Source organism: Chelonia mydas, chromosome 2, assembly GCF_015237465.2.
Source record: "Chelonia mydas isolate rCheMyd1 chromosome 2, rCheMyd1.pri.v2, whole genome shotgun sequence".
Taxonomy (NCBI): Eukaryota; Metazoa; Chordata; order Testudines; family Cheloniidae; genus Chelonia; species Chelonia mydas.
The window spans coordinates 144,896,636-144,916,242 of record NC_057850.1 but is presented as its reverse complement, the minus strand read 5'-3'; the positions used below and the strand labels follow the sequence as shown (position 1 = coordinate 144,916,242).

The 19,607-nt window shown below is 41.9% G+C and overlaps 1 protein-coding gene across 2 annotated transcripts; it reads left to right on the top strand.

The window, feature by feature from the left end:
• The first annotated feature begins 1,432 nt into the window (after positions 1-1,432).
• On the top strand, positions 1,433-19,519 carry IRX2 (iroquois homeobox 2). 2 transcript variants are annotated; one of them, XR_006288788.1, is made up of 6 exons: positions 1,492-2,114; positions 3,647-4,052; positions 4,551-5,252; positions 5,952-6,019; positions 10,627-10,693; positions 19,413-19,519. XR_006288788.1 is itself a non-coding variant. In XM_007067550.4 (5 exons), the coding sequence occupies exons 1-4, from the start codon at positions 1,872-1,874 to the stop codon at positions 5,993-5,995; spliced, it is 1,395 nt and encodes a 464-aa protein (XP_007067612.2). In that variant the 5' UTR covers positions 1,433-1,871; the 3' UTR covers positions 5,996-6,019; positions 6,684-7,271. The 2 variants fall into 2 exon arrangements, 1 of the variants encoding a protein (XP_007067612.2); XM_007067550.4 differs by lacking the exons at positions 10,627-10,693; positions 19,413-19,519 and adding an exon at positions 6,684-7,271 and having other exon boundaries at positions 1,433-2,114.
• Positions 19,520-19,607: the final 88 nt, after the last annotated feature.

Below are 19,607 nucleotides of genomic sequence, written 5' to 3'. Positions count from 1 at the left end.
TTCAGTTATTGCGATCTTTTCTTCCTGTCAGTTTCTAATAGATCCCCCCAGTGTACTTTGGTTTGATGTATTTCCCCCATCTACTGTAATGATATGGGGTATTTAGTAAAGAATTTAACTTTAAAGCTGACTGCACTTTTTAAACTACTATATTTGGTTAAATAAAGGACAAATGCTCATTCACTTATGTAGCGAAGACAAAATACATGGCTTAATGTGTACGCGATCCAGTGTAGAAGTTTATTTCAGGCTTTAGTGTTTTGCCTATTTGTGACAATTATTTCATTAAAATGTGGTTATTTTCAACAATTACTATTTCACAGTTTAGATTAATACCTCAAGGCCTGATCCTGTATTCTTTAAGTAAAACTCTCACTGATGGATTGCAACTGAATAAGGGTGAGTAGCTGAGAACACACACATAGGGGCCTACAGTACATGCAAGCAAGAGACATAGCAAGTAATAAACGGATATACTGCAGACTGGTAGGGAAATCCATATTTAAGTTGATTGTGTACAGTGCAATACACCTTTGGTAGATGAGGTGTGTTTTTATGGGAAGGCAGGGATTTAGAAAGGTAAGGAGGAGAGGAGAAACGAATTGTATCTCAATCACAGTACACTAATAATAGAGTTCAATTCCAGATCCAAAGGATTGTGTGTACAGTCAATCACAGACTTCTCAAAAGTCTCTCAAGACCAGTCAGCCTGAGAAAATATAGACCAATGCCCTCACCTCATCCTCTCCTTTCTGGTATATTGTAGAACTGCCAGTATTTGTGGTGGGCAGAAATTATATTATTTGTTAAGTTAATTATACCCTGAATGTTTGTTCTGATAGGCTTCCTCTCCGAACTGCAAAGAGAAGGGTTGTACCCCTGCATAGGGTCACCTGGGCCTCTCCCCCAGGCAGCCAACACCAGGGCAAGTAGAATGGAAGCTGAAAGATTCTTCCTTGGAGGATTTAATGTGAACATTTAACGTAGCTTGGCTGCTTGTGAAAAACTGTTATCAAAGTAGAAAGCTATTGTTGTCATACACTGACAATCATATAGCGTTCTCAGTCTATTCATGTATGTACTTCCCGGCTTTTCACCATACACAGGGCAATACTTGTACTTGTGCTTGTGCTTTCCCACGATATACTAACAAGCCCTGTGCGCAAGTCTGTGATAATATATAAGACAGAAAGTGTGTGCATAGGTACCTATTGCAATGGAGTGTGTGCAAGCGTGTTTGTGGCTCTGAGCCGGGAGAAACTGATCAGCGGTATCATCCTTTGGCTTCAGCAGTGTGCTCGCTGTCAGACAGAGAGGGTGGCTTGTAACCCATTACAACAGCCTGCTTCCCTCCCTCCGTCTGCGGGGGGAGACGGAGAAGGAGAAGGGGCGGGCCCGTCGGAATATGCAGATGAGCCTCTGTGACGGACAGCTCTGCTTTCCAATGTCTCTCAGAAACTCGAGTGCTCCTTCCCTCAACTCTTCACTCCAGACTCTATACTTCCCCCAAAATACAGGCTGGCCGGCGCTGGGGGAGCGGGCTGGCGGGCAGAACTCCATATGCAGCAGCCACTTTCCTGAGCCGGGCTCTCTCCCTCCCTCTCTCCCTGGCTTGCTTCCTCTCTCCCCCTTGTCGTTACCCAGCTACTTCTCCCCTCTCCCCATGCCCTTCTCCTCCTGAGCGGATCCGCCGTTGTGGTGCTGGCCGGGGTGCATGGGGGGCCAGTAGGACACGTCTCATTCTCTGCACAGCTGCCCAGAGCCAGCCGGGGAGAGGGAGCGGGAACACGAAAGCCGCAGAAGGAGCAGCAGAAGCGCCAGGGCCGGTCACCCTCGCCCCCTCGCTGCTCCTGTGCACGCCCGTGCAAGCCATGTCCTATCCTCAGGGTTACCTCTACCAGCCCCCCGGCTCGCTGGCTCTGTACTCCTGCCCGACGTACGGGGCGTCGGCTCTGGCGGCCCCCAGGAGCGAGGAGCTGGCCAGGTCTTCGTCGGGCTCGGCGTTCAGCCCTTACCCGGGATCGGCAGCTTTCACAGCCCAGGCGGCGGCCACAGGCTTCACCAGCCCGCTCCAGTACTCCACAGACCCCGCCACGGGATTCCCCTCCTACATGGTAACTACCGAGAAAAATCCTCTCCTTCTTCATTAGCATCCTCATCCTCATCCTCCTCTGCCCCTATCTCCTACACACGCACCATCAGTAACAGAGCCCGGGCTGCACAGCCACGCGCTGAGCACAAACTCAGCCGCCAGCGTATGTTTTCCCAACACCACGCTCAGAGTGCAGACCCGAGGTGTCCAAGCGGGGCAAAGGGAGAAGAGGACAGGGGCCCTGGCACTACCTCGGACCGGACCCTGGCGGCTCTCGGGGCTTGCAAACATAAAACTGAGCCTGCCCTCGCTCGCGTGTCCGTTAGTAAAGAATCCGCATTGTCTGAAGCAGTTTGGTGGCTGCGTTTTGTGCTGCGGGAGGAGAGGGGAGGATTTCTTTTTTCTTGCTTTTCCAAGCCAACGTTTAGTGGAGCTCCGGGAAGTGAGCCCGGTGCGGTTTCAGTTACTTTCAATGCGTTTTGTGCTAATGGTTTAACTGGATTTTAGGAACGAAAAGAAGCATCTGTTTGCGATCTGTGAGCTTCGCTCATACCCAAGATGGTTGTGGTGGCCGCAGCTTCAGCTTTCACTTTGTTGTCATTACTTAAAAGGAACATTTGAAATTGCGTGTGTCTCTGTGTGTATATATATATATAGTTATATAGTTACAGTTATATAGACACACATCAGGAATTTAAGGTCGGAGACTCCAGATTGGTTACGATTGGTTCCAGGAAGGGGTGCCAGAAAGGTTAGTTATATAAACCGACGGAAAACCAAATGTTTTCTGGGTGTAAAATACTTCAGCAGAAATGGTCGTGCAGTCTCAGTTCAATGCAATGTGAAAGATCCCCCCCTCCTGACTTTCCTGTCGAGGAGCCAGCAGATAAGTGGCTGGAAGTTGCAAAGTGTGTTTGTCAAGTATTAAGAACATTAGGTGATTTTGGGGCCGTAACTCTCCCTTCTCTAGGATTTTTAAACGTCCTTAAAGTTATCAGCTTCCTTAGTAATATCTTCAACTTTTCTTCCATTATGCAGACTTAAATAAGCGCAATGCAAACGTTAAAGGGCGAATTAAAATGCTAATTACATCTCATTTAAACAATTCGAAACGGTGCATATCTTCTGATTTGCGAGTTGAATTTGCAATGCATTAGTGCAGTGAATTGCTAAGCGGTGGCTCTGTTGTATTTTCTGTAGCAAAAAGGAAACATCTTTTGAACCTTTGAGAGAAACGTAGATAGTAAGGCACTACCTGTAAGGCCCTTTTTAAAATGTCTGCGTGACTCAGAAATAATTTTGGGAAATATTCAATTACAAGGAACTAAAATTAACTGAAGATTAAAAGATCAGCGATTAAAGTGTGTGCGGTTTGGGAGGGGGAGGAGGTAAACAAGATCTTAAAGGCCTTTGGGTACCCTTGTTTGCTATTAGAATAGGAATGTGAGATACCAATCCAAGAAAATGCAGATATAATCACTGATCTTTTCTTGACAACTTACTAATGACTAGCAGCAATAACAAATTGCCAACCCACTGTTTTGCCCTTTCCAGGGCTCTCCTTACGATGCTCATACGACTGGGATGACCGGGGCCATCAGTTACCATCCCTATGGCAGTCCTGCTTACCCTTACCAGCTGAATGATCCTGCTTACAGGAAAAACGCCACCCGAGATGCCACAGCCACCCTGAAGGCCTGGCTGAATGAGCACAGGAAGAACCCCTACCCCACCAAGGGCGAGAAGATCATGCTGGCCATCATCACCAAGATGACCCTCACCCAGGTCTCCACCTGGTTCGCCAACGCCAGGAGGAGGCTCAAGAAGGAGAACAAAATGACTTGGGCTCCCCGGAACAAAAGCGAAGATGAAGATGAAGACGAAGGGGATGGAGCAAGAAGTAAGGAGGAAAGTTCAGACAAGGTGCAGGAAAGCAATGAAACTTCAGCAGAGGACGAAGGTTAGGCACAACACGATTGTACTATAACTAGATAGAAAAGTCCCAAAGGGATACATGTGCAAGTGCCAGAATTTATTTAAATACACTTTTACTTCCCATATTGTAACCGGGATGCTGCGGGATATATTTAAAACTCATGTCCCATCCCCTCTATGCCGTTTACCCTCAATAGCTTATCTTCACCTTTAACTGATTAGTAACGATAGCAAAGACCGTTTACATTGACCTAATTCTGCAATGAGCCATTCCCCTAAAACAGCTAGCCGGAGCATTTGCGTTAATAATGCCTGTCGTGCTTTTGTACGGGCGCACACAGGAAGCTGCTTTCATGCAGCCGTAGTGATAGCCGGTGGGAGTGTTCCTAGAATTATAATTATACATAAAAGGATTTGATTACAAGCGTCGCTTTCCTATCAGTGGTTGTGGTTGCTTCTCTCCTGCTCTCTTTAGTCTATATAACTGACTGTACCCTTGTTTGTTCGGCTACTGCCTTTGCAGGGATCAGCTTGCAGGTTGACTCGCTCACTGATCACTCCTGCTCCGCGGAGTCGGACGGGGAGAAGTTGCCCTGCCGAGTAGGGGACACGCTCTGCGAGTCCGGATCAGAGTGCAAGGACAAATACGAGGACATCGAGGACGACGAGGATGAAGATGATGAAGCAGAGAGAGACCTTCCCGCTAAGCCTGTCACTTCCTCCCCCCTCACCAGAGTGGAAGCCCCCCTCCTTAATCACCCCCACGAGGACGCTTCAAGGAACTCCAATAAGACCACTTTGGACAACAGGATTTCCCCCAGTTCCGAGATACAGGCCATTAAGCCCAAGCTCTGGTCTCTAGCTGAAATAGCCACCTCGGACCTTAAAAATCAGAACCTGGGCCAAAGCTGTCAGCCACCGGCTTTATCTTCAGTAACCCCCTCTTCTACTTCTCACAGCTCTGCCTACTCTCCCTCTTCTCTCTTAGGAAGGCACATTTATTACACTTCTCCTTTTTATACCAATTATACAAACTATGGGAACTTTAACGCACTCCAGAGCCAGGGGATCCTGAGATATAACTCCGCAGCAATGGCTTCGAACGAGGGACTAAGTCAGACTGTACTAAATACAAGCTCTGTTCACAAACAGAGCAGTGACTCTTTGAAAACGATCACTAACCAGCTAGAACATTACAGGCCCTCTAGTTATGAGTCTAAGAAAGGTAGGTGACTGATTGCTTCTTTTCTTCCCAAAGGCAACATGACTTCTATACACACTGTAGATAAAGAATGCTTATTTGGACAAACACCACTACGGCCAGCAGACAAACAAACCGACAATACTTAAGAAAAAGGAGCTGGAGCTAGACAACAATATATTTTGGGAATTTAAAAATACATTCCCCCCTTTTTTGTATGTAAGGAATAGAAAAAAGAAATAACACAGGAGTTAAAAAAATCTAGTGGGCTAAATATGTAGCTTTAAAAGGGTTTAAAATAAACCCTTTAATATATATATAATTTAAAAATGCTGCTATCTTTTACTAAACACAATGCACAAAAGGTAAACAGGACACTAACTTTTTTTAATTTTAAGGAGTTAAATATAGTTTTATTCGATTTAAGCTAAAGAAAATAAAATGATCCAAATTACCAAATTATGTCTATCATAAAACCTCTATTTTTCCCATACAGTTTTAAAATTAGTATAACAAATTAATATAATTGTCTGATTTTAAAAAGGGGGGAAAAAGCCTGATACCACCATTATCCAAACTGTAGTCAATTATAAAATATTAATGTAGACGTTCTAAATGGTTTAGATATGAATTTTCTGCAAGTGAATTTTGGGACATTCACATACTGTATAATCTAGTTAGCTGGCTGTGTCCTGTGACTAACTGACGGTTATATTTTGACAGATCCCACTGACGTCTGCACAGTAGGAGTACAACCATACCTATAGAAGTGCAATCACACAGCAATGCAAGTAAGTGAGAACATTTTCTATTACACTGATCATTTGGCATCAGGTCCAAGACATATTGCACAGCTGTAAACTTGCTTAACGTTAATTTCCTGCTTCATTACATAAGAGTCTGATTACAAAGTAATATGCTCTTTTCTGGTCTTTTTAAAATCCCTTATTACAGCTTTTCTTCTCTGCTTTATACTCTTTTGTAAGTCAGTTTAGAGGGTTCCCAACTCCTTGATATGACCTAAGGTTTTCTTTTACCTTATGTAAAACAAAAATAAAGGAATACTTACATTTTATAGAGATATCTTGAGATCTCTTTTTAAATTAATTTTCTAATAATTGTTATAAGGTAAGGTGCTTGTGTTAAGATATTATTAGAATTGTACATTGTAAATATTTAAAATTAAAAAGCACAATTATAAGATTTCAGCATGCATTTCTAGGAGGTTATGGTATCTCTGAATTGTTTGATGTCTGGTAACAATGGCATCCTTACAACCGTCTATGTTTAAGACTAACCAAAATCCTATAGATCTTTTAAAACTAATATTTTCATGAGAAGAAAATAAAAGAGTAAGCATTTTAGGTCCCCTCCCCTTTCCCCCCCCCCCAGTTTAATGGTGTTAGTGTGTAACTGAAGGATTTTGGATGATCTGGTTTTTTCCTTGGTCCACAGGTAGGTGTCACAATTGCTTTGAAAAAAGTCAGCAAGCCATCATCTCTCCCCGAGCTAATATATAGAACAAATCTCTAAATCCGGATCACATCTTGTGCCACTGTATAAAGGAAGACCACAGAGCACTATTAAATCTACAGACTCTAATTATTAAACCAGAATTTTGTTGGACATATGTGAGTTTGCTGGTATAGTATAGTTTCCCCAATGTATGTGTTACTTTTGAAAACAGATCTGTTTTTCTCAGGATATCTTGAATTGATCACTTCATTGCCACGGTATATATTCGATAGGTGTGATAGGTTTTATTGTAAAATTTATTTGTAAAAGATGTATACAGTAGAGATAACAAAGATGTGATTGGAGAACTTGAGTACTTACAAAGTGGAAACAAATTTGATATTTATTTTTGTAATGATATAAAAGCTTCTAGTAATTTATGCAAGTTGTATTGCAATGAAATTGGAACTTTTGTAAATAAATTTTGCCTGGTTTTTATTTGAAACATTAATGGTTATACAATCTTTGGTTGTTTAACAAGATTTCTTTACTAATTTATATCTTTAATTGTAAATAAAAACAAACAGACTAGTCTGCAACAATATGGTGTTTTTGGTTCATTTTCCCCTAAAATACTAAATTATTTAGAAAAATCATAAAATTGATAGTAGTTGCAATTTCACTTCATAATTTTTAGAATGTAAAAAGCCTAAACCAATTAAACAAACTGCAAATACATGCTTTGTTTAATTAAAGCTCAGAGTTGTTCTGTATAGATATATCGCTATAGATAGATATAAAGGTACACGTGCATGCACATGTACATTTTTTACAAGCTAGCAGAGATGCAGTTATTTTTAGTACTAGCACTTTCCAATGCTATTTTCCTTTTCCATAAATAAAAGATCTTCATAACTCACCCTACTTTGCTATAGCTCAAGCAATCATTTATTTTAATTCTAAGTTATGTCCAGAAGTGCTGAAAATACAAGAAAACAAAATACTCCAGACACTATTTTTTATGTTTTTTCCTCTTCTAAATTGCATGAATTATGTCTATAATTTGGTAGTCCTGTTAGAGATCCACCTTGATTAGACTCAGAAAAACAGCTACCCCATCATTTTAATTTTCAGTAAAATAATGAGAATCCCCATATAATATAATTTCAGAAAAGAAACGAACAATCATTTATTTCCCCCAAAAGATAAATTGAGTGAATATAATTTACGGTTATAAAACAAGAATAATAGCTTCTTAGATTGCCCTTTAATCAATCATACACTTATTTTTCAAGAGGCTCATCTATTTTATTCCATGATTAATAATGTTCCAGCATGAGAGCATTATTAGATCCCAGCAGGGGAGATCCTGGATGCTTTTAGCTGCTTTGGAATGGTCAGTTGGGGTTCATTATGGTCTGATATTGAACAATTTATAAAATCTTGTCTAAACATCTGCCAGCTCAGATAGGCCGATGTGTCTGAGGATGGAAAATTGCTGGACCAGTTGATATTGACAAACGGATCTCTCTCCAGTGGCTTTTTGTTCAGTGAAAATTAGTGGCCTCTTGCTCAGGTCTTGTTAGAAAGGGCATTTGAAAGTGATCTTAGATACTTCAGTCAGCAGCCCAGGGAACGTTAACTGGATAAAGAGCTATTCTAGACTGGAGTCAGAAAATACATCCTGATGGTATTAAGTAGGGAAAGGGACTTAAAAAAAAAAACAAAAAACAAAACACCTTGTATTGGTAACTTATAAAGATGTCAAGCTGATTAAGAAAAATATGTCAGAGAAGGCAGAAATTAGTATTACAGTTCTGGGAAACTGCAGGCTGTCCATAGATAGGTACACTAAAGATCTTTGCGGTGCAGGCCTACTTCAGATATTGCAGGGTGACATGAAGCAACGTTTTAGCCTATAAGTAAAACGCAACTCTGTGTCTGCATATAATACCTAGTACAATTTGACAAAAAGTCGACAAATCCTTCAGAGAATGCTTTGCCTTTAGACAAATGTGGAATATTGATTGTGTTCAAATGTTTGCATCCATCTCAAACCTGTTTTTATTGTGCAAAATGGAAACGTTATGAAGATGAACTTTTTTATTTTCTGTTGAGGCATTTGCACTAAAGCCTCTTTTCCCCATCTCTAAGTTAATACTCTTTCCTTTCCACCTCACCCCCCCACCCCACTTTTTATGTCCCAGGTCCTCCAGGGGACACAACGTATACATTGCAATTGGTAAAAACCAAACGCTGTGGCAGAGATTAGAAAAGGCTAACGACATTCCTTTGATGTTTATACGCCCAAAGAATTATAAAAGATTTCCATAATTTACCCACCCTTGCTAGTATTTAGACCTGGATTTCTTTCTGGAAAGGAAAGTAGAAAGACTTGGGGAACTCGCTTTTAAATATTCACTATGTATGTAAAACCCAATGGGTTTCTATCATCCTCTTTGAGAAATTCATGAGTGCTCACGGATCAAGATGGACACCACCCAAAAGATCTGGCAAACAAATGTATTTTTAATAGAAAATTAATGGACAAGAATTCCATTGCCAATCTCAGTTAGTGTTTAATAATTAAAATTAAAAGCGGGACGAAAGCGTGTCTGTGTTAGGCTGTTGGCACAAACAGTGTGATTACTTCAGGAAGGAAAGAAAGACACTTGGACAATAAAAGAGTACTTTGTGTACAGTTTGTTTCATATTGACGCTAATCAGCCCGTTGGGATTAATATCTCACGCCCATCCCTTTATTTACTCCAAATTCCCCTCTCCCCCCCTCCCCATCTTTGTAAGTGCTTGTTTCGGAACTGCTAGAACAAACCCTCCCTTCTCCAGGGCTAGAGGTTTCATTAGAGTTGATTTACCGAAATTCAAGCTTTAATCTCAGGTGGGATCCCCGAGGGACTGGTGCTGTTGTCAAATAGGAACAGAGGCGCGTTCCACTTTGGACTGCCTTTCCTTGCTCCCTTCAAATGTCACCATTTGTTCTCAGTAAAAGAGTTATTGTTTCAGCAAAGCTGCTCACCAACTGCCTTTGAAAGTTGAAAAGAACTTCACCCACCTTTGTTTGATTGAGGCTGGGGGGAGGGGGAGGGAGACGGAGAGACACTGCACAGGCCATAAACAGAAAGGAAAGGATGTGAGCTGCTCCTGAATACAAGTTCACGGTTTGAGGGAGATAAGGAGTTTAAAGAAAGAGTTAACATACATTGTTATAGACACCAGCGTTTCGGTTTCCATTGACTCTGTATGTAAACCATGCAGACCTAATAAGAGAAGAGCTCTGGTAGAGGAAAAAATAAGTGGATCGGGGGCTTATACACATACACAGACACACACACATTCTTTGAGGAGATCGAGATTAAAAAAAAAAAAATCTTAGGCAAAGAAACAAAGAGCAGAGTGTGCTCTGTAACTCCCTGCTACCAGACACAACCGAGCCCATCAGGGGCATCCAACAAGCCATCGCACAGTGAAGCCTGTCCCTGCCTCTGTCCTTAGAGGGGCGCATCTTGAACTTCCTGAGCGTCCCACTTCCCAGACTGCCAGTGACGGGCTCGAAAGTTTAGGGTACATAAGGAATGAGAAACCGGGCCCCAGACCCGGCAGAGGAGACAGCCGTTAATTACAGGCATTCCTAGCCAGCTAGAACGAAAAAACCCAAACCATCCCGCTTCGGAAATTTCTTCTCCCGTCCCTGTTTACACCTCACTTTAAAATTAGTTAAACCTCCACCTAGGCCAGTTAATAAACCGCAGCAGAAATTCGATTAAGTCGAAGGTTTTTATCGCGTATTAACGTTTGTAAAAAAAAAAAAAAAAGATTAATTTACAGATATATCGTTTGATAATGTTATGCATTAAAATATTTCCCTAATTCAAGCACAATCTTCTGCTTATTGAGTTAACGAAAAACATCCTTTTTCTTGTAGGATAAAAAAAAAATGAAGTGCTGTAAAATTCATGCCTTTCTCTTTAACCCGGCAGATGGAAATTCAGGTACGTTACTGGGTTATAAAGAAGATAAAAAACAAAGCAAAAAGTAAAGGGGGGAAAAAGGAGTCCCGGATGTATTTTCAAATGCATTTATGCATTCCGATCTGGGAATACTAGATAAATAAGACAACTTAATTATTCTGAATTGTGAATATTGTTTTGCCCCTTTGACGCCTACTCTAAATAAACACGGCAACAAAACGGTGAATTTCTAACAGCGAGTTTATATTTTGGCCATAAACAATTATTACAGCGAGCGTTCTTATGACAGGACGTATCCTTTCTATGGGAGCGTTTTACCTGTAAACAGTCTGGCGGAGGTGACAGCTGGACTCCTGCAATCTGGAACAATTCCCCCCCCCCCTCCCCCCGAATAAATCACAGGCGAATTTCACTGTTTTGTACCAGTCAGGGCAAGATCTACTGTATTTTCCCGAGAAAAATAAAAGCCATGAAATGTAGGGACTTGACTGTCACGATTTAAGCAAAAGACATTTGCTTCCGAAACAGGAGTTTACTTTTAATGGCTGTAATCTGGGAAATATAAGTAGCCTTAATAGGAGAGAGAAGCTCACCTGAACCTTAGTTCCTCACAACCGTACTACAATAGGCGGCATTGTCAAATCACTTTGCTAAATAAAGTGCTTGAGTAAATTAATTGTGTGTGCTTTAAAAAAAAATAAATAAAGAAATGGCTAAATGCGAACGGTATGTCTCGCTCGCTGTACAGCAGCTATGCGAATACGGTAATTGGGCTCTGTATTAAACGTACAGAAAAATAAGTATGTGCATTTTTATACGGAGATAAATTGACAATTTATTGTGTCTAACTTCTGATCAATTATTAATCGTTAATGTCAACAACAGGGTTATAATTACCTTCAGTTATTTAAAGGAATATTTATTTTTCTTCTCTCTGATCTGGTAATTAGTTAATGCTTTGGTGTAATGAATTCGAAGCTGATTTGATTATGATTTAGACAGTTTCCCCCCGCTCTTTTGGCAGCCCCTTCTGCCCAGCTCTCGGGGGAGAGAAGCACCCCGATGTAGAAGACGCCATTTAATAGCAAAACTCGCAACGTTCACGTTTCAGGGCATAAATAACAATTCTGGAGGAAAAGGGAGAAATGACAACCAAATAAACAGCAACTGGAAAAAGGCTAATCAAAGTTGGTTGGGTGCGGGCTGCTCAAAGCAGCAGTAGGTCCGAGTCCCATAAGGTGCCAGCAGTTCTTGCTTTTCTCTGCTTGATTAAGAGAAAGGGCAAACAGGACATTTTAACTCCTGCTATCTTCTCGCGGGAGAAAAAAGAAATGGGCTTGATTTTCGGCCACCCTTAAAATCTGCAAGATAATTTAGCGTTAGTAGATTAAGATGGGAAGCAATCTGCTCTGGAACTTGGTACGTTGCAGGAGAAAAAAAGTACATTGCAACGCTTGTCTCGTGGGGCATCTGAAAAGTGAATCACATCTGGAAGTTATACAGTAACGTTAACTGTCTTAAAGGCACAAGTTTGAGTAGAACTTGGAAGAGAGGGGGACGAATTTAAAAAAAAAAATCTAGCACGGAGAAGCATGCAGTGCTTTGTGAATAATTAAGACTTTCCTCAGAAAACTGCTTCTAGTAATATATCTTAATGTGGAAGAGCCTTTTTAAGGCTGCTAATCAGCTGGGAGGCACAATATGTAGGAAGACAGGAATAATCACTGATTTGCCATCTCCCAACGATTTCAGGGGGTCTGGTTAAATCCATCAGGCCTGATACTTGAAATAATAATAATAATAATAATACAAGTTTAACCATTTAACCTTTGAACCCTTTTGTTCAACGTTTGAAAATCTAAAAATCTATTTTGCCCAGATCCGCTCCTTGAACTAAATTTTATGTAATACATTGTTAGTTTAACGTTGAAGATTAATGCATTACAAATAGTACAATGGAAAACGGTATGCCGCTAGAGTGTTTCCCCACTGCAACAAAAATGCAATGGGAATTGCAGTCAAAATGAACGTTTTCAAATTAATTCAGCTTGACAGCTTTGATATCACCCAGCTCCCCTTTCTGTAACTGTCCACAAATGAATGCAGTTTCCAGAGTGTATGTTTTAATTTGTCACATCAAGGCAATAAAGGCAGCAATATATACTTAAGCCAGTTAACATTGTAATAACAGGTTTAAAGAGCAATTAAATGGTAGTGAGTCGCATGTCTGATTTTCAATAGGCATTACCACATCAATGGTACCTTTTAGACTGACTATAACTTAGCATGATTGTCTCAATTAGTTTAGCTACATGATAGTTATCCTGAACTCTTTGTGAGTAATCAATGTTACGCAAGTTCACTGGACTGAGCCGTTACCATTTGAGAGCAAGACGTGAACATGCTAAGTGACATGGGCCTCATATTTCCAGAAAGCAAATCTGTTTTTTCCAGAATGAAATAAACAGTAATTTATAGTCTTATAAATCTGTTTCCGAAATAAGTGTAGCAAAACGTAGATTTATAGGCAAATAACTATTATTGGCCGTTGCTGATAAATGAAACAGTCACTTTACTTTAACGTCAAATGCGAGTAGTCCCTATTATATTTCTCTCTTTTTAGTGCTGAGTGCCTATGATGTTTATTGTCACGACTCAGGCGCGAACTACAAATAACTTTGAGGGATGTTTACATCAAATTATGTGTGTGACTACATATAATACTTATCTGCTCAGATCACGTAAATTTCACTGTTAATATCATAAGCAGTCCAAATGTTCGCCGTTATGGGTATAGAATCGTAGTATAAATAGAAAGGATACTCTGGGGGAAAAGATCTGTAAAATGTGGGTGTAAGTGACATATAATGCAAAGAGAAAGGTCCTGCAAGAGCAAACCGCTGTTGAGTAACTTGCTAATGTTTCATCACGTAAGGATCTCTCTTCATACCATGTTATGGGCGACCAATAAAAATACAGAGATGCAAATTTAGTGCGAGTTGTGTGAACCGTTTTAAAACACTAGCAAGTTCGTAGTGTTTTCTGACAAGGAAAAAAGAAAGCGCACCATTAAATTTTAAGATAAATAACAGGCAGGGCAATATCTGTTGTGGAAGTTATTCTCATTAGTCCTAACATTGTCTCACCATTAGACAGGGCTGGAGTCAGCCTCAGCCCTAAGATTTGAGATCTGCAAGCTTTTTTTGCATGCACATTACATTTCTGTCATGCTTTGCAGCAGAACACGATATCCCCAAAGAGGAAAAAAAAAAAAAACCCTACCCTGACAGCAACCATTAGTTAAGAGTGCAATGAATAAACCCCTTGCACAAGAGTATCAGAACTAATTAAGATTCTGTTTAGCAGCCCTGGATGGAATGTTAATGCAGCTTTGACTAACTGGGAATAAGCAGGGGGGAAAAAAACCTGCATTTTAAGAGGAATGCTGGGGTGATAACATCTCTCACTTCTTCTGTCCAAGGTCTGCCCAAGCCTGTTACAAAGTCATTATCTCAAATTACTCCTGTACTTCATTTTTAGAGGGTTTTGGGCAAGCATAGATCCCTTGGCGTTGAAGCGCTGCGTAGAGCCTCACAAAGCCAATACTCTCTAAGGGGATAAAGGCTGAATCAACCCACGATCTCTACCTTAGAAAGTTTGCTGGTACCAGCTCCTTGGACAAATATAGCCAGAATTCTGAAGGCAGATTAGGATCTATTGCTGGCGTCTCAGCACAAATCCCTAAAGGCTTTTTGACCCTTTGAAGTTTCGTCTATTTTGCTTACACAGAAGTTTACATGATTAAGTCAGGATTTTACAAGGCTCAACAAGGCAAATTTAGTCACCTCGGAACACTCAACACCAAATAAAATAAATAAATAAATAAATAAATCCAGTTGTCCTGCTACTCATTAAGCTACAGAAATCCTATGTACTGTGTAATATATCTCGGCGATTAACCTAATATAGAAGGAGAGAGATATCGCCAAGTTTTCCAGGTTTGTCTTAGAAGAGGCAGTGTGCATTATTCACTAAATCCTCGTTGCTGTGTACTAGGTATTGGTATTTGTAAGAGTAATTAGCATAATGCGAGGTCTATAACCCAGAGAGACAATAAAAATATACTTCTAGAAGTCCTTACCAGTGCTTCTACATTTCTATCCCCGCTTTGACCCTTCTTATCCAGACAATTCCATCTTTCCAAAGTAAACATTTCCCACCATTTTACCTGTTAAAACAACCTGTTAAAATGAAAATCTGTGCGTGATGAGAGAGCCGCAGATTCACAACATAAACAATACGGCAGAGTTGGTGGTCGGGGAGTATCACCTGTTAAGAGACACTCGTCAGTCAGGGCAGTATGTTGCTTGAGACTGGAGTTGCATGTGACCCGCCATGTTTTTCTTTTTGTGTTTGTTTTTGCTTTGTCTGGTTTTACGAAACTGCAGCATCTTACCGGCTCGGCCCTGGTGCTTGTTTTGAGTACAACGCACCCCCCGCTTTGCGGACTAGCTAATGCTGCAGAGTGCCTTTCCTGAAAGGAAGGAATGAGCCGCGCTGCCTAATAAAATAAATAACAGGCCTGACAGCCTGCAAAGTTTTGTGGCTGCTGCATCTGTGAGTTGCAGGGACAACAGGGCAATCAAATGAGCTGCAGATTTCTCTTCCTTAATTGATCTATAATTGATTAATGGATTTTCTTGTGCAGCTGAAGAGTGTCTAAAAACTATTAAAGAGGTAGGTGTACTGAGCGGTGTTACTTTTGTAAGGGATCAGAGGGGTAGTAGTGTTAGTCTGGATCTTTGCCGCTTTTGTAAGGGAGGTAGTTAAGAGCAGCTGGGAGCCTTTATCAGTGAGATATCTGAGTCGGGAAAAGGCATGCATTAGCTATCTGTGGATGGGATTCAACTTTCCACGGGTCTCTTGCATTTTCAGTCTAAAGTAATAGGTGATTCACATAGGGCTGGGACTGGGGCTGAACGTAGGCCCTCTCCTACCATGGATTCTGAAACCAGACTCCACACTGATTTCAATGAGGAGTTCTGCTTCAAAAAAACTGATGCCATGGTATGGGCCTGTAATTGTAGGAAAATGTAAGTTGAGTTTAATTGTGTCAGCAAAGAGGAAACAAAATGTTGTATCATTTCTATCCCAGGCATTTTGATTACTGGAGAGAGGGATTTTCAGACCTGTTAAGGTAGAAACAGATATTTCAAATTACAGTAGCCTCCCATAGGGCTGTTCTCGCAAGCTAAATATTTGCTGCTGGCTGTAATGAGCTGTATTCCTTTAAGAATGAGAGCTCACCTCAGCAGAGCTGGGACAAAATTATGGTATTTTGGGCTCAAATTGTTCCCCCCTTATCTGTGCATGGAGCTGGGTAAGCACTGAGCTGCCTCTAGCGCATCATCCCTTCCTCCTGAGGTCCTGAGACCTTGCAGAGGGCTTTCCATGTACTCAGGAACTGCATGGGACGCTGGGGCCTGGCATTTGACAAGCTGGCTGGCAAGAGGCCTGGGCATATCGTCCTTCCATCAGCACTTGGAGATGAAAATCCATTCTGCTAGGGAGGTGGCAGGCCCCAAACCCAGCCCAGAGAGGCAAGAGTCCAGATCCACAAAGGCACTTAAATGCCTGCATGCCAGTTTTGTGTTCACTGTGATCAATAAAGCCCCCACCAACCTGGTAGGTGCTTAAACTCATTCTGCACCTAAATTTTCAGGATAAAAGTTTCCTAGTCTCCTAAATTCTGCCTCTGGGCATGTGCATTGCTGTCTCCATCTATATTGTTATCTCCTGACTAAACTCCAGAGCTATTCACAAACCAGGGGAAGATTGGCATTCATCTGCTTAAGTCACATGCGGGGCCTGATCTGGTAGGCAGCCTCTGAGCAGGCCTGCCAAATTGGGCCCCAGTCAAAATCAGCTGGAGGACAAGGTGTTCTCCACATTATAAGGTTTAGCCCAGTGGTTAGAGCACTCACCTAGGATGCAGGAGATCCAGATCCAATTCCCATCTCTCTGCCAGAACAAAGAAAGCATTTGAACCTCTTCCATCTGTCAGGAGGATGCGCTGACCAAAGAACTGGGATATTCTGATATGGAGCTTCCTCAGTCTCTCCTGCTGAAGCTGTTCCACTTGTGGATAAATAGTGATAGATTGATTAGAGCAGCCAGACTAGACTCAGGGTCTTCCACCTCCTATAGAGTCATTCTCTCTTTCTTTCTGGCCCAATTACTGTTTATGAGAATGCCTCTGTTATCCAGTGGTTAGAGCACCCTCCTGTGAGGTGAGAGGTACCCTGTTCAAATCCCACATCTAGTAGAGAGGGGGGAACTGAATCTCGGTCTCCCACATGCCAGCCAAATATTCTAACCACTGGGCTAAAAGTTATGAGGTGGGCACCACCACTCCTCCTCCCCCAGCTCTTTAATGTCAACTTTAAAGCGGGATGGAAACTTAGCCCTCGAATCCGCAGAGAGTTTCCCTGGCATTTTAGAGCATAGACCAAGTCCATGGCAATCACAGTCTTTCGCTTGGCATGTTCAGTGTAAGTAACAGCATCACGGATGATGTTCTCTAAAAATACTTTCAGCACTCCTCGGGTTTCTTCATAGATCAATCCGGAAATACGCTTTACGCCACCATGGCGCGCCAAACGACGAATAGCCGGCTTCATGATACCTTAAATGTTATTACGGAGCACCTTGCGATGGCGCTTAGCACCCCCCTTTCCCAAACTCTTACCACCTTTTTCCGCTACCAGACATGATGCTACAACCTTGAAAACAGTCTGCTTGTCAAGTGAGGCAGGCACTATTGCCCCAAGAAAGACCTTACACATCTAAAATACCTGACTGAAGGTGATGGGCTCCTGTTTGTGGCTCACTAAGCAGCAATAGGTGCCTACTTGCAGCCCAGATTTAGATAGGTGCCTGTCTCCGTGTGAGGGGTGAGTCTTAGAATACACCCTTCTTGTTGGCATCTCCATTGGGTAGTTTAGGTGCCCCCCTGCCTAGCATGGTGGCTTTTGTAGATCACATTCACATGTAGATCCTCTCTCTCCCCATTAATTATATAGAGAGTGTAGCTGTGTTCGCTCTAAACTGAGCGCTTGGGCAGCCACCCAGGAGTGATTCAAGTGCATTGCACATCCAGCAGTGTGTGTTCAGGTGCCCAACCCCACAGTGTTTTGCAGGCACGTTGCTTCTGCAGCTGCTCCCAGGACCCTCCTGTTGGCTGTGCAGAGCGGGGATGAGGAAGAGGAGGGTGCTGATGTCAGGGTGTCCTCCTTCCCCTGCCCCTGTACCCCATCTCCACAGAGCAAGGGAGAGGGGACAGCCTGGCTCAGGACTCGGAGCAGAAGAGAGCTGCTGCGGTCTGAGATCTGAAGGAGTGTTCTCTTCCCCGTGCATGGTCTCTGAGATTTCCCCAGCAACCAGCACAGTTTGTGGTGAGTTCTAAAATGCCTAACCTGTCCTGTAATTATTGCTATGGTAACTTTTAAAAAATATATATTATATCTAGGTTTTTTGTTTCTACTGGTGGCGGCCATCCCTCGGTGCACATAACAAAATTTATTCCACACATGGATGGAAAAAATTAGAGGGAACATTGGAGTCTAGGTGCCTAATTTAAGATTTGTGGATCACAGTGTTGTTCTTGTGCTTTTCTAGGTGCCTAAAAGTTAGGCACAGTGGTGCTCAGTGTTGCAACACCTAAATCCCTTTGTGGATCCCACCCAAGGACATTCTTTGTGGATGGCTCTTACCTCCTGCAGATACTGGGAATCCACAGGTTTTGGGGTAAATCTGTGGCCCATTCTCCCTGAATGATCTGTGGGAAACAAAGTGTAAGGGGATCCTCATTGAATTTTATTCCTCCTTTGCCCCTTCCTGTGTGCTATTTCATGAGAGGGGAAGGTCTCTTTGTTAGGAAGATTCTTATAGAGAAAATACACTGCTTGTTTAAAACACAATTGAAAGAAGTATTGCCAACTCCAAACATTCAAATATTATGACTCAGGCCCCCCCAAAATCACAAAATTAATTTAGAAATAATAATTTAAAAAAAAATCCAAAAAATACTGGGTTTTCATAAGGTGCACTCAGATCACAATTTCAAGCATTTCTCCATAAATATGAGGACTAGAAATTTACTTTAAAAAAAGAGCTGAGATTCTTGCATAATCACTTGACTCCAGGAACTGGGGTTTAAGAAAAATACCAAGTATTAAGAGACTTTCAATAAAATTGTGAAACCTGGCAACATGGTGAAAGGCACTTGACCTTAAAATGCTGTTATAGTAAGAAAAGTGACTAATAGTGTCTCATTTTCTCCACAGATACACCTAAGGCCTGGTCTACACCGGGGTGGTGGTGGTGGGGAATCGATCGAAGTTACGCAACTTCAGCTATGTGAATAACGTAGCTGAAGTCGACATACTTAGATCTACTCACCGCGGTGTTTTCACTGCGGTGAGTCGACAGCTGACGCTCCCCCACCGACTCCGCCTGCGCCTCTTGCCTCGGTGGAGTACCGGAGTCAACGGGAGAGTGCTCGGCGGTTGATTTATCATGTCTAGACTAGACGCGATAAATCAACCCCCGCTGGATCGATCTCTGCCCGTCAATCCTGTGGGTAATGTAGATAAGCCCTCTGAGGTATGCTTCTGAGTTATATTCGCTCACTATATTGACCGATATATTTTACTCCTTTTTACTCTCATTAACACTACAGAATGAAGCTATGGGAGAGCCAGATGAATTCTCTCTGGTTCCTGCATAATCAGTGATAATTACATTTCAGCTGCAGAATATTACTGGTCATCACATGAGAGCCAGAAAGAAAACCACTTAACTTTCATATCTTATGATGAGTTTGCAGGGTAGGTAATTAGGAAAAAAAATCCTTTTCTTGCCAGTTGAATATATT

What these genes read in the sequence shown, in the direction of transcription:
- IRX2 (XM_007067550.4), top strand. Translation starts at nt 1,872, where the DNA reads ATGTCCTATCCTCAGGGTTACCTCTACCAGCCCCCCGGCTCGCTGGCT. An exon ending in CGGGATTCCCCTCCTACATG is followed by an intron (nt 2,115 to 3,646) that starts GTAACTACCGAG and finishes TGCCCTTTCCAG; the next exon opens with GGCTCTCCTTACGATGCTCA. An exon ending in AACTTCAGCAGAGGACGAAG is followed by an intron (nt 4,053 to 4,550) that starts GTTAGGCACAAC and finishes CTGCCTTTGCAG; the next exon opens with GGATCAGCTTGCAGGTTGAC.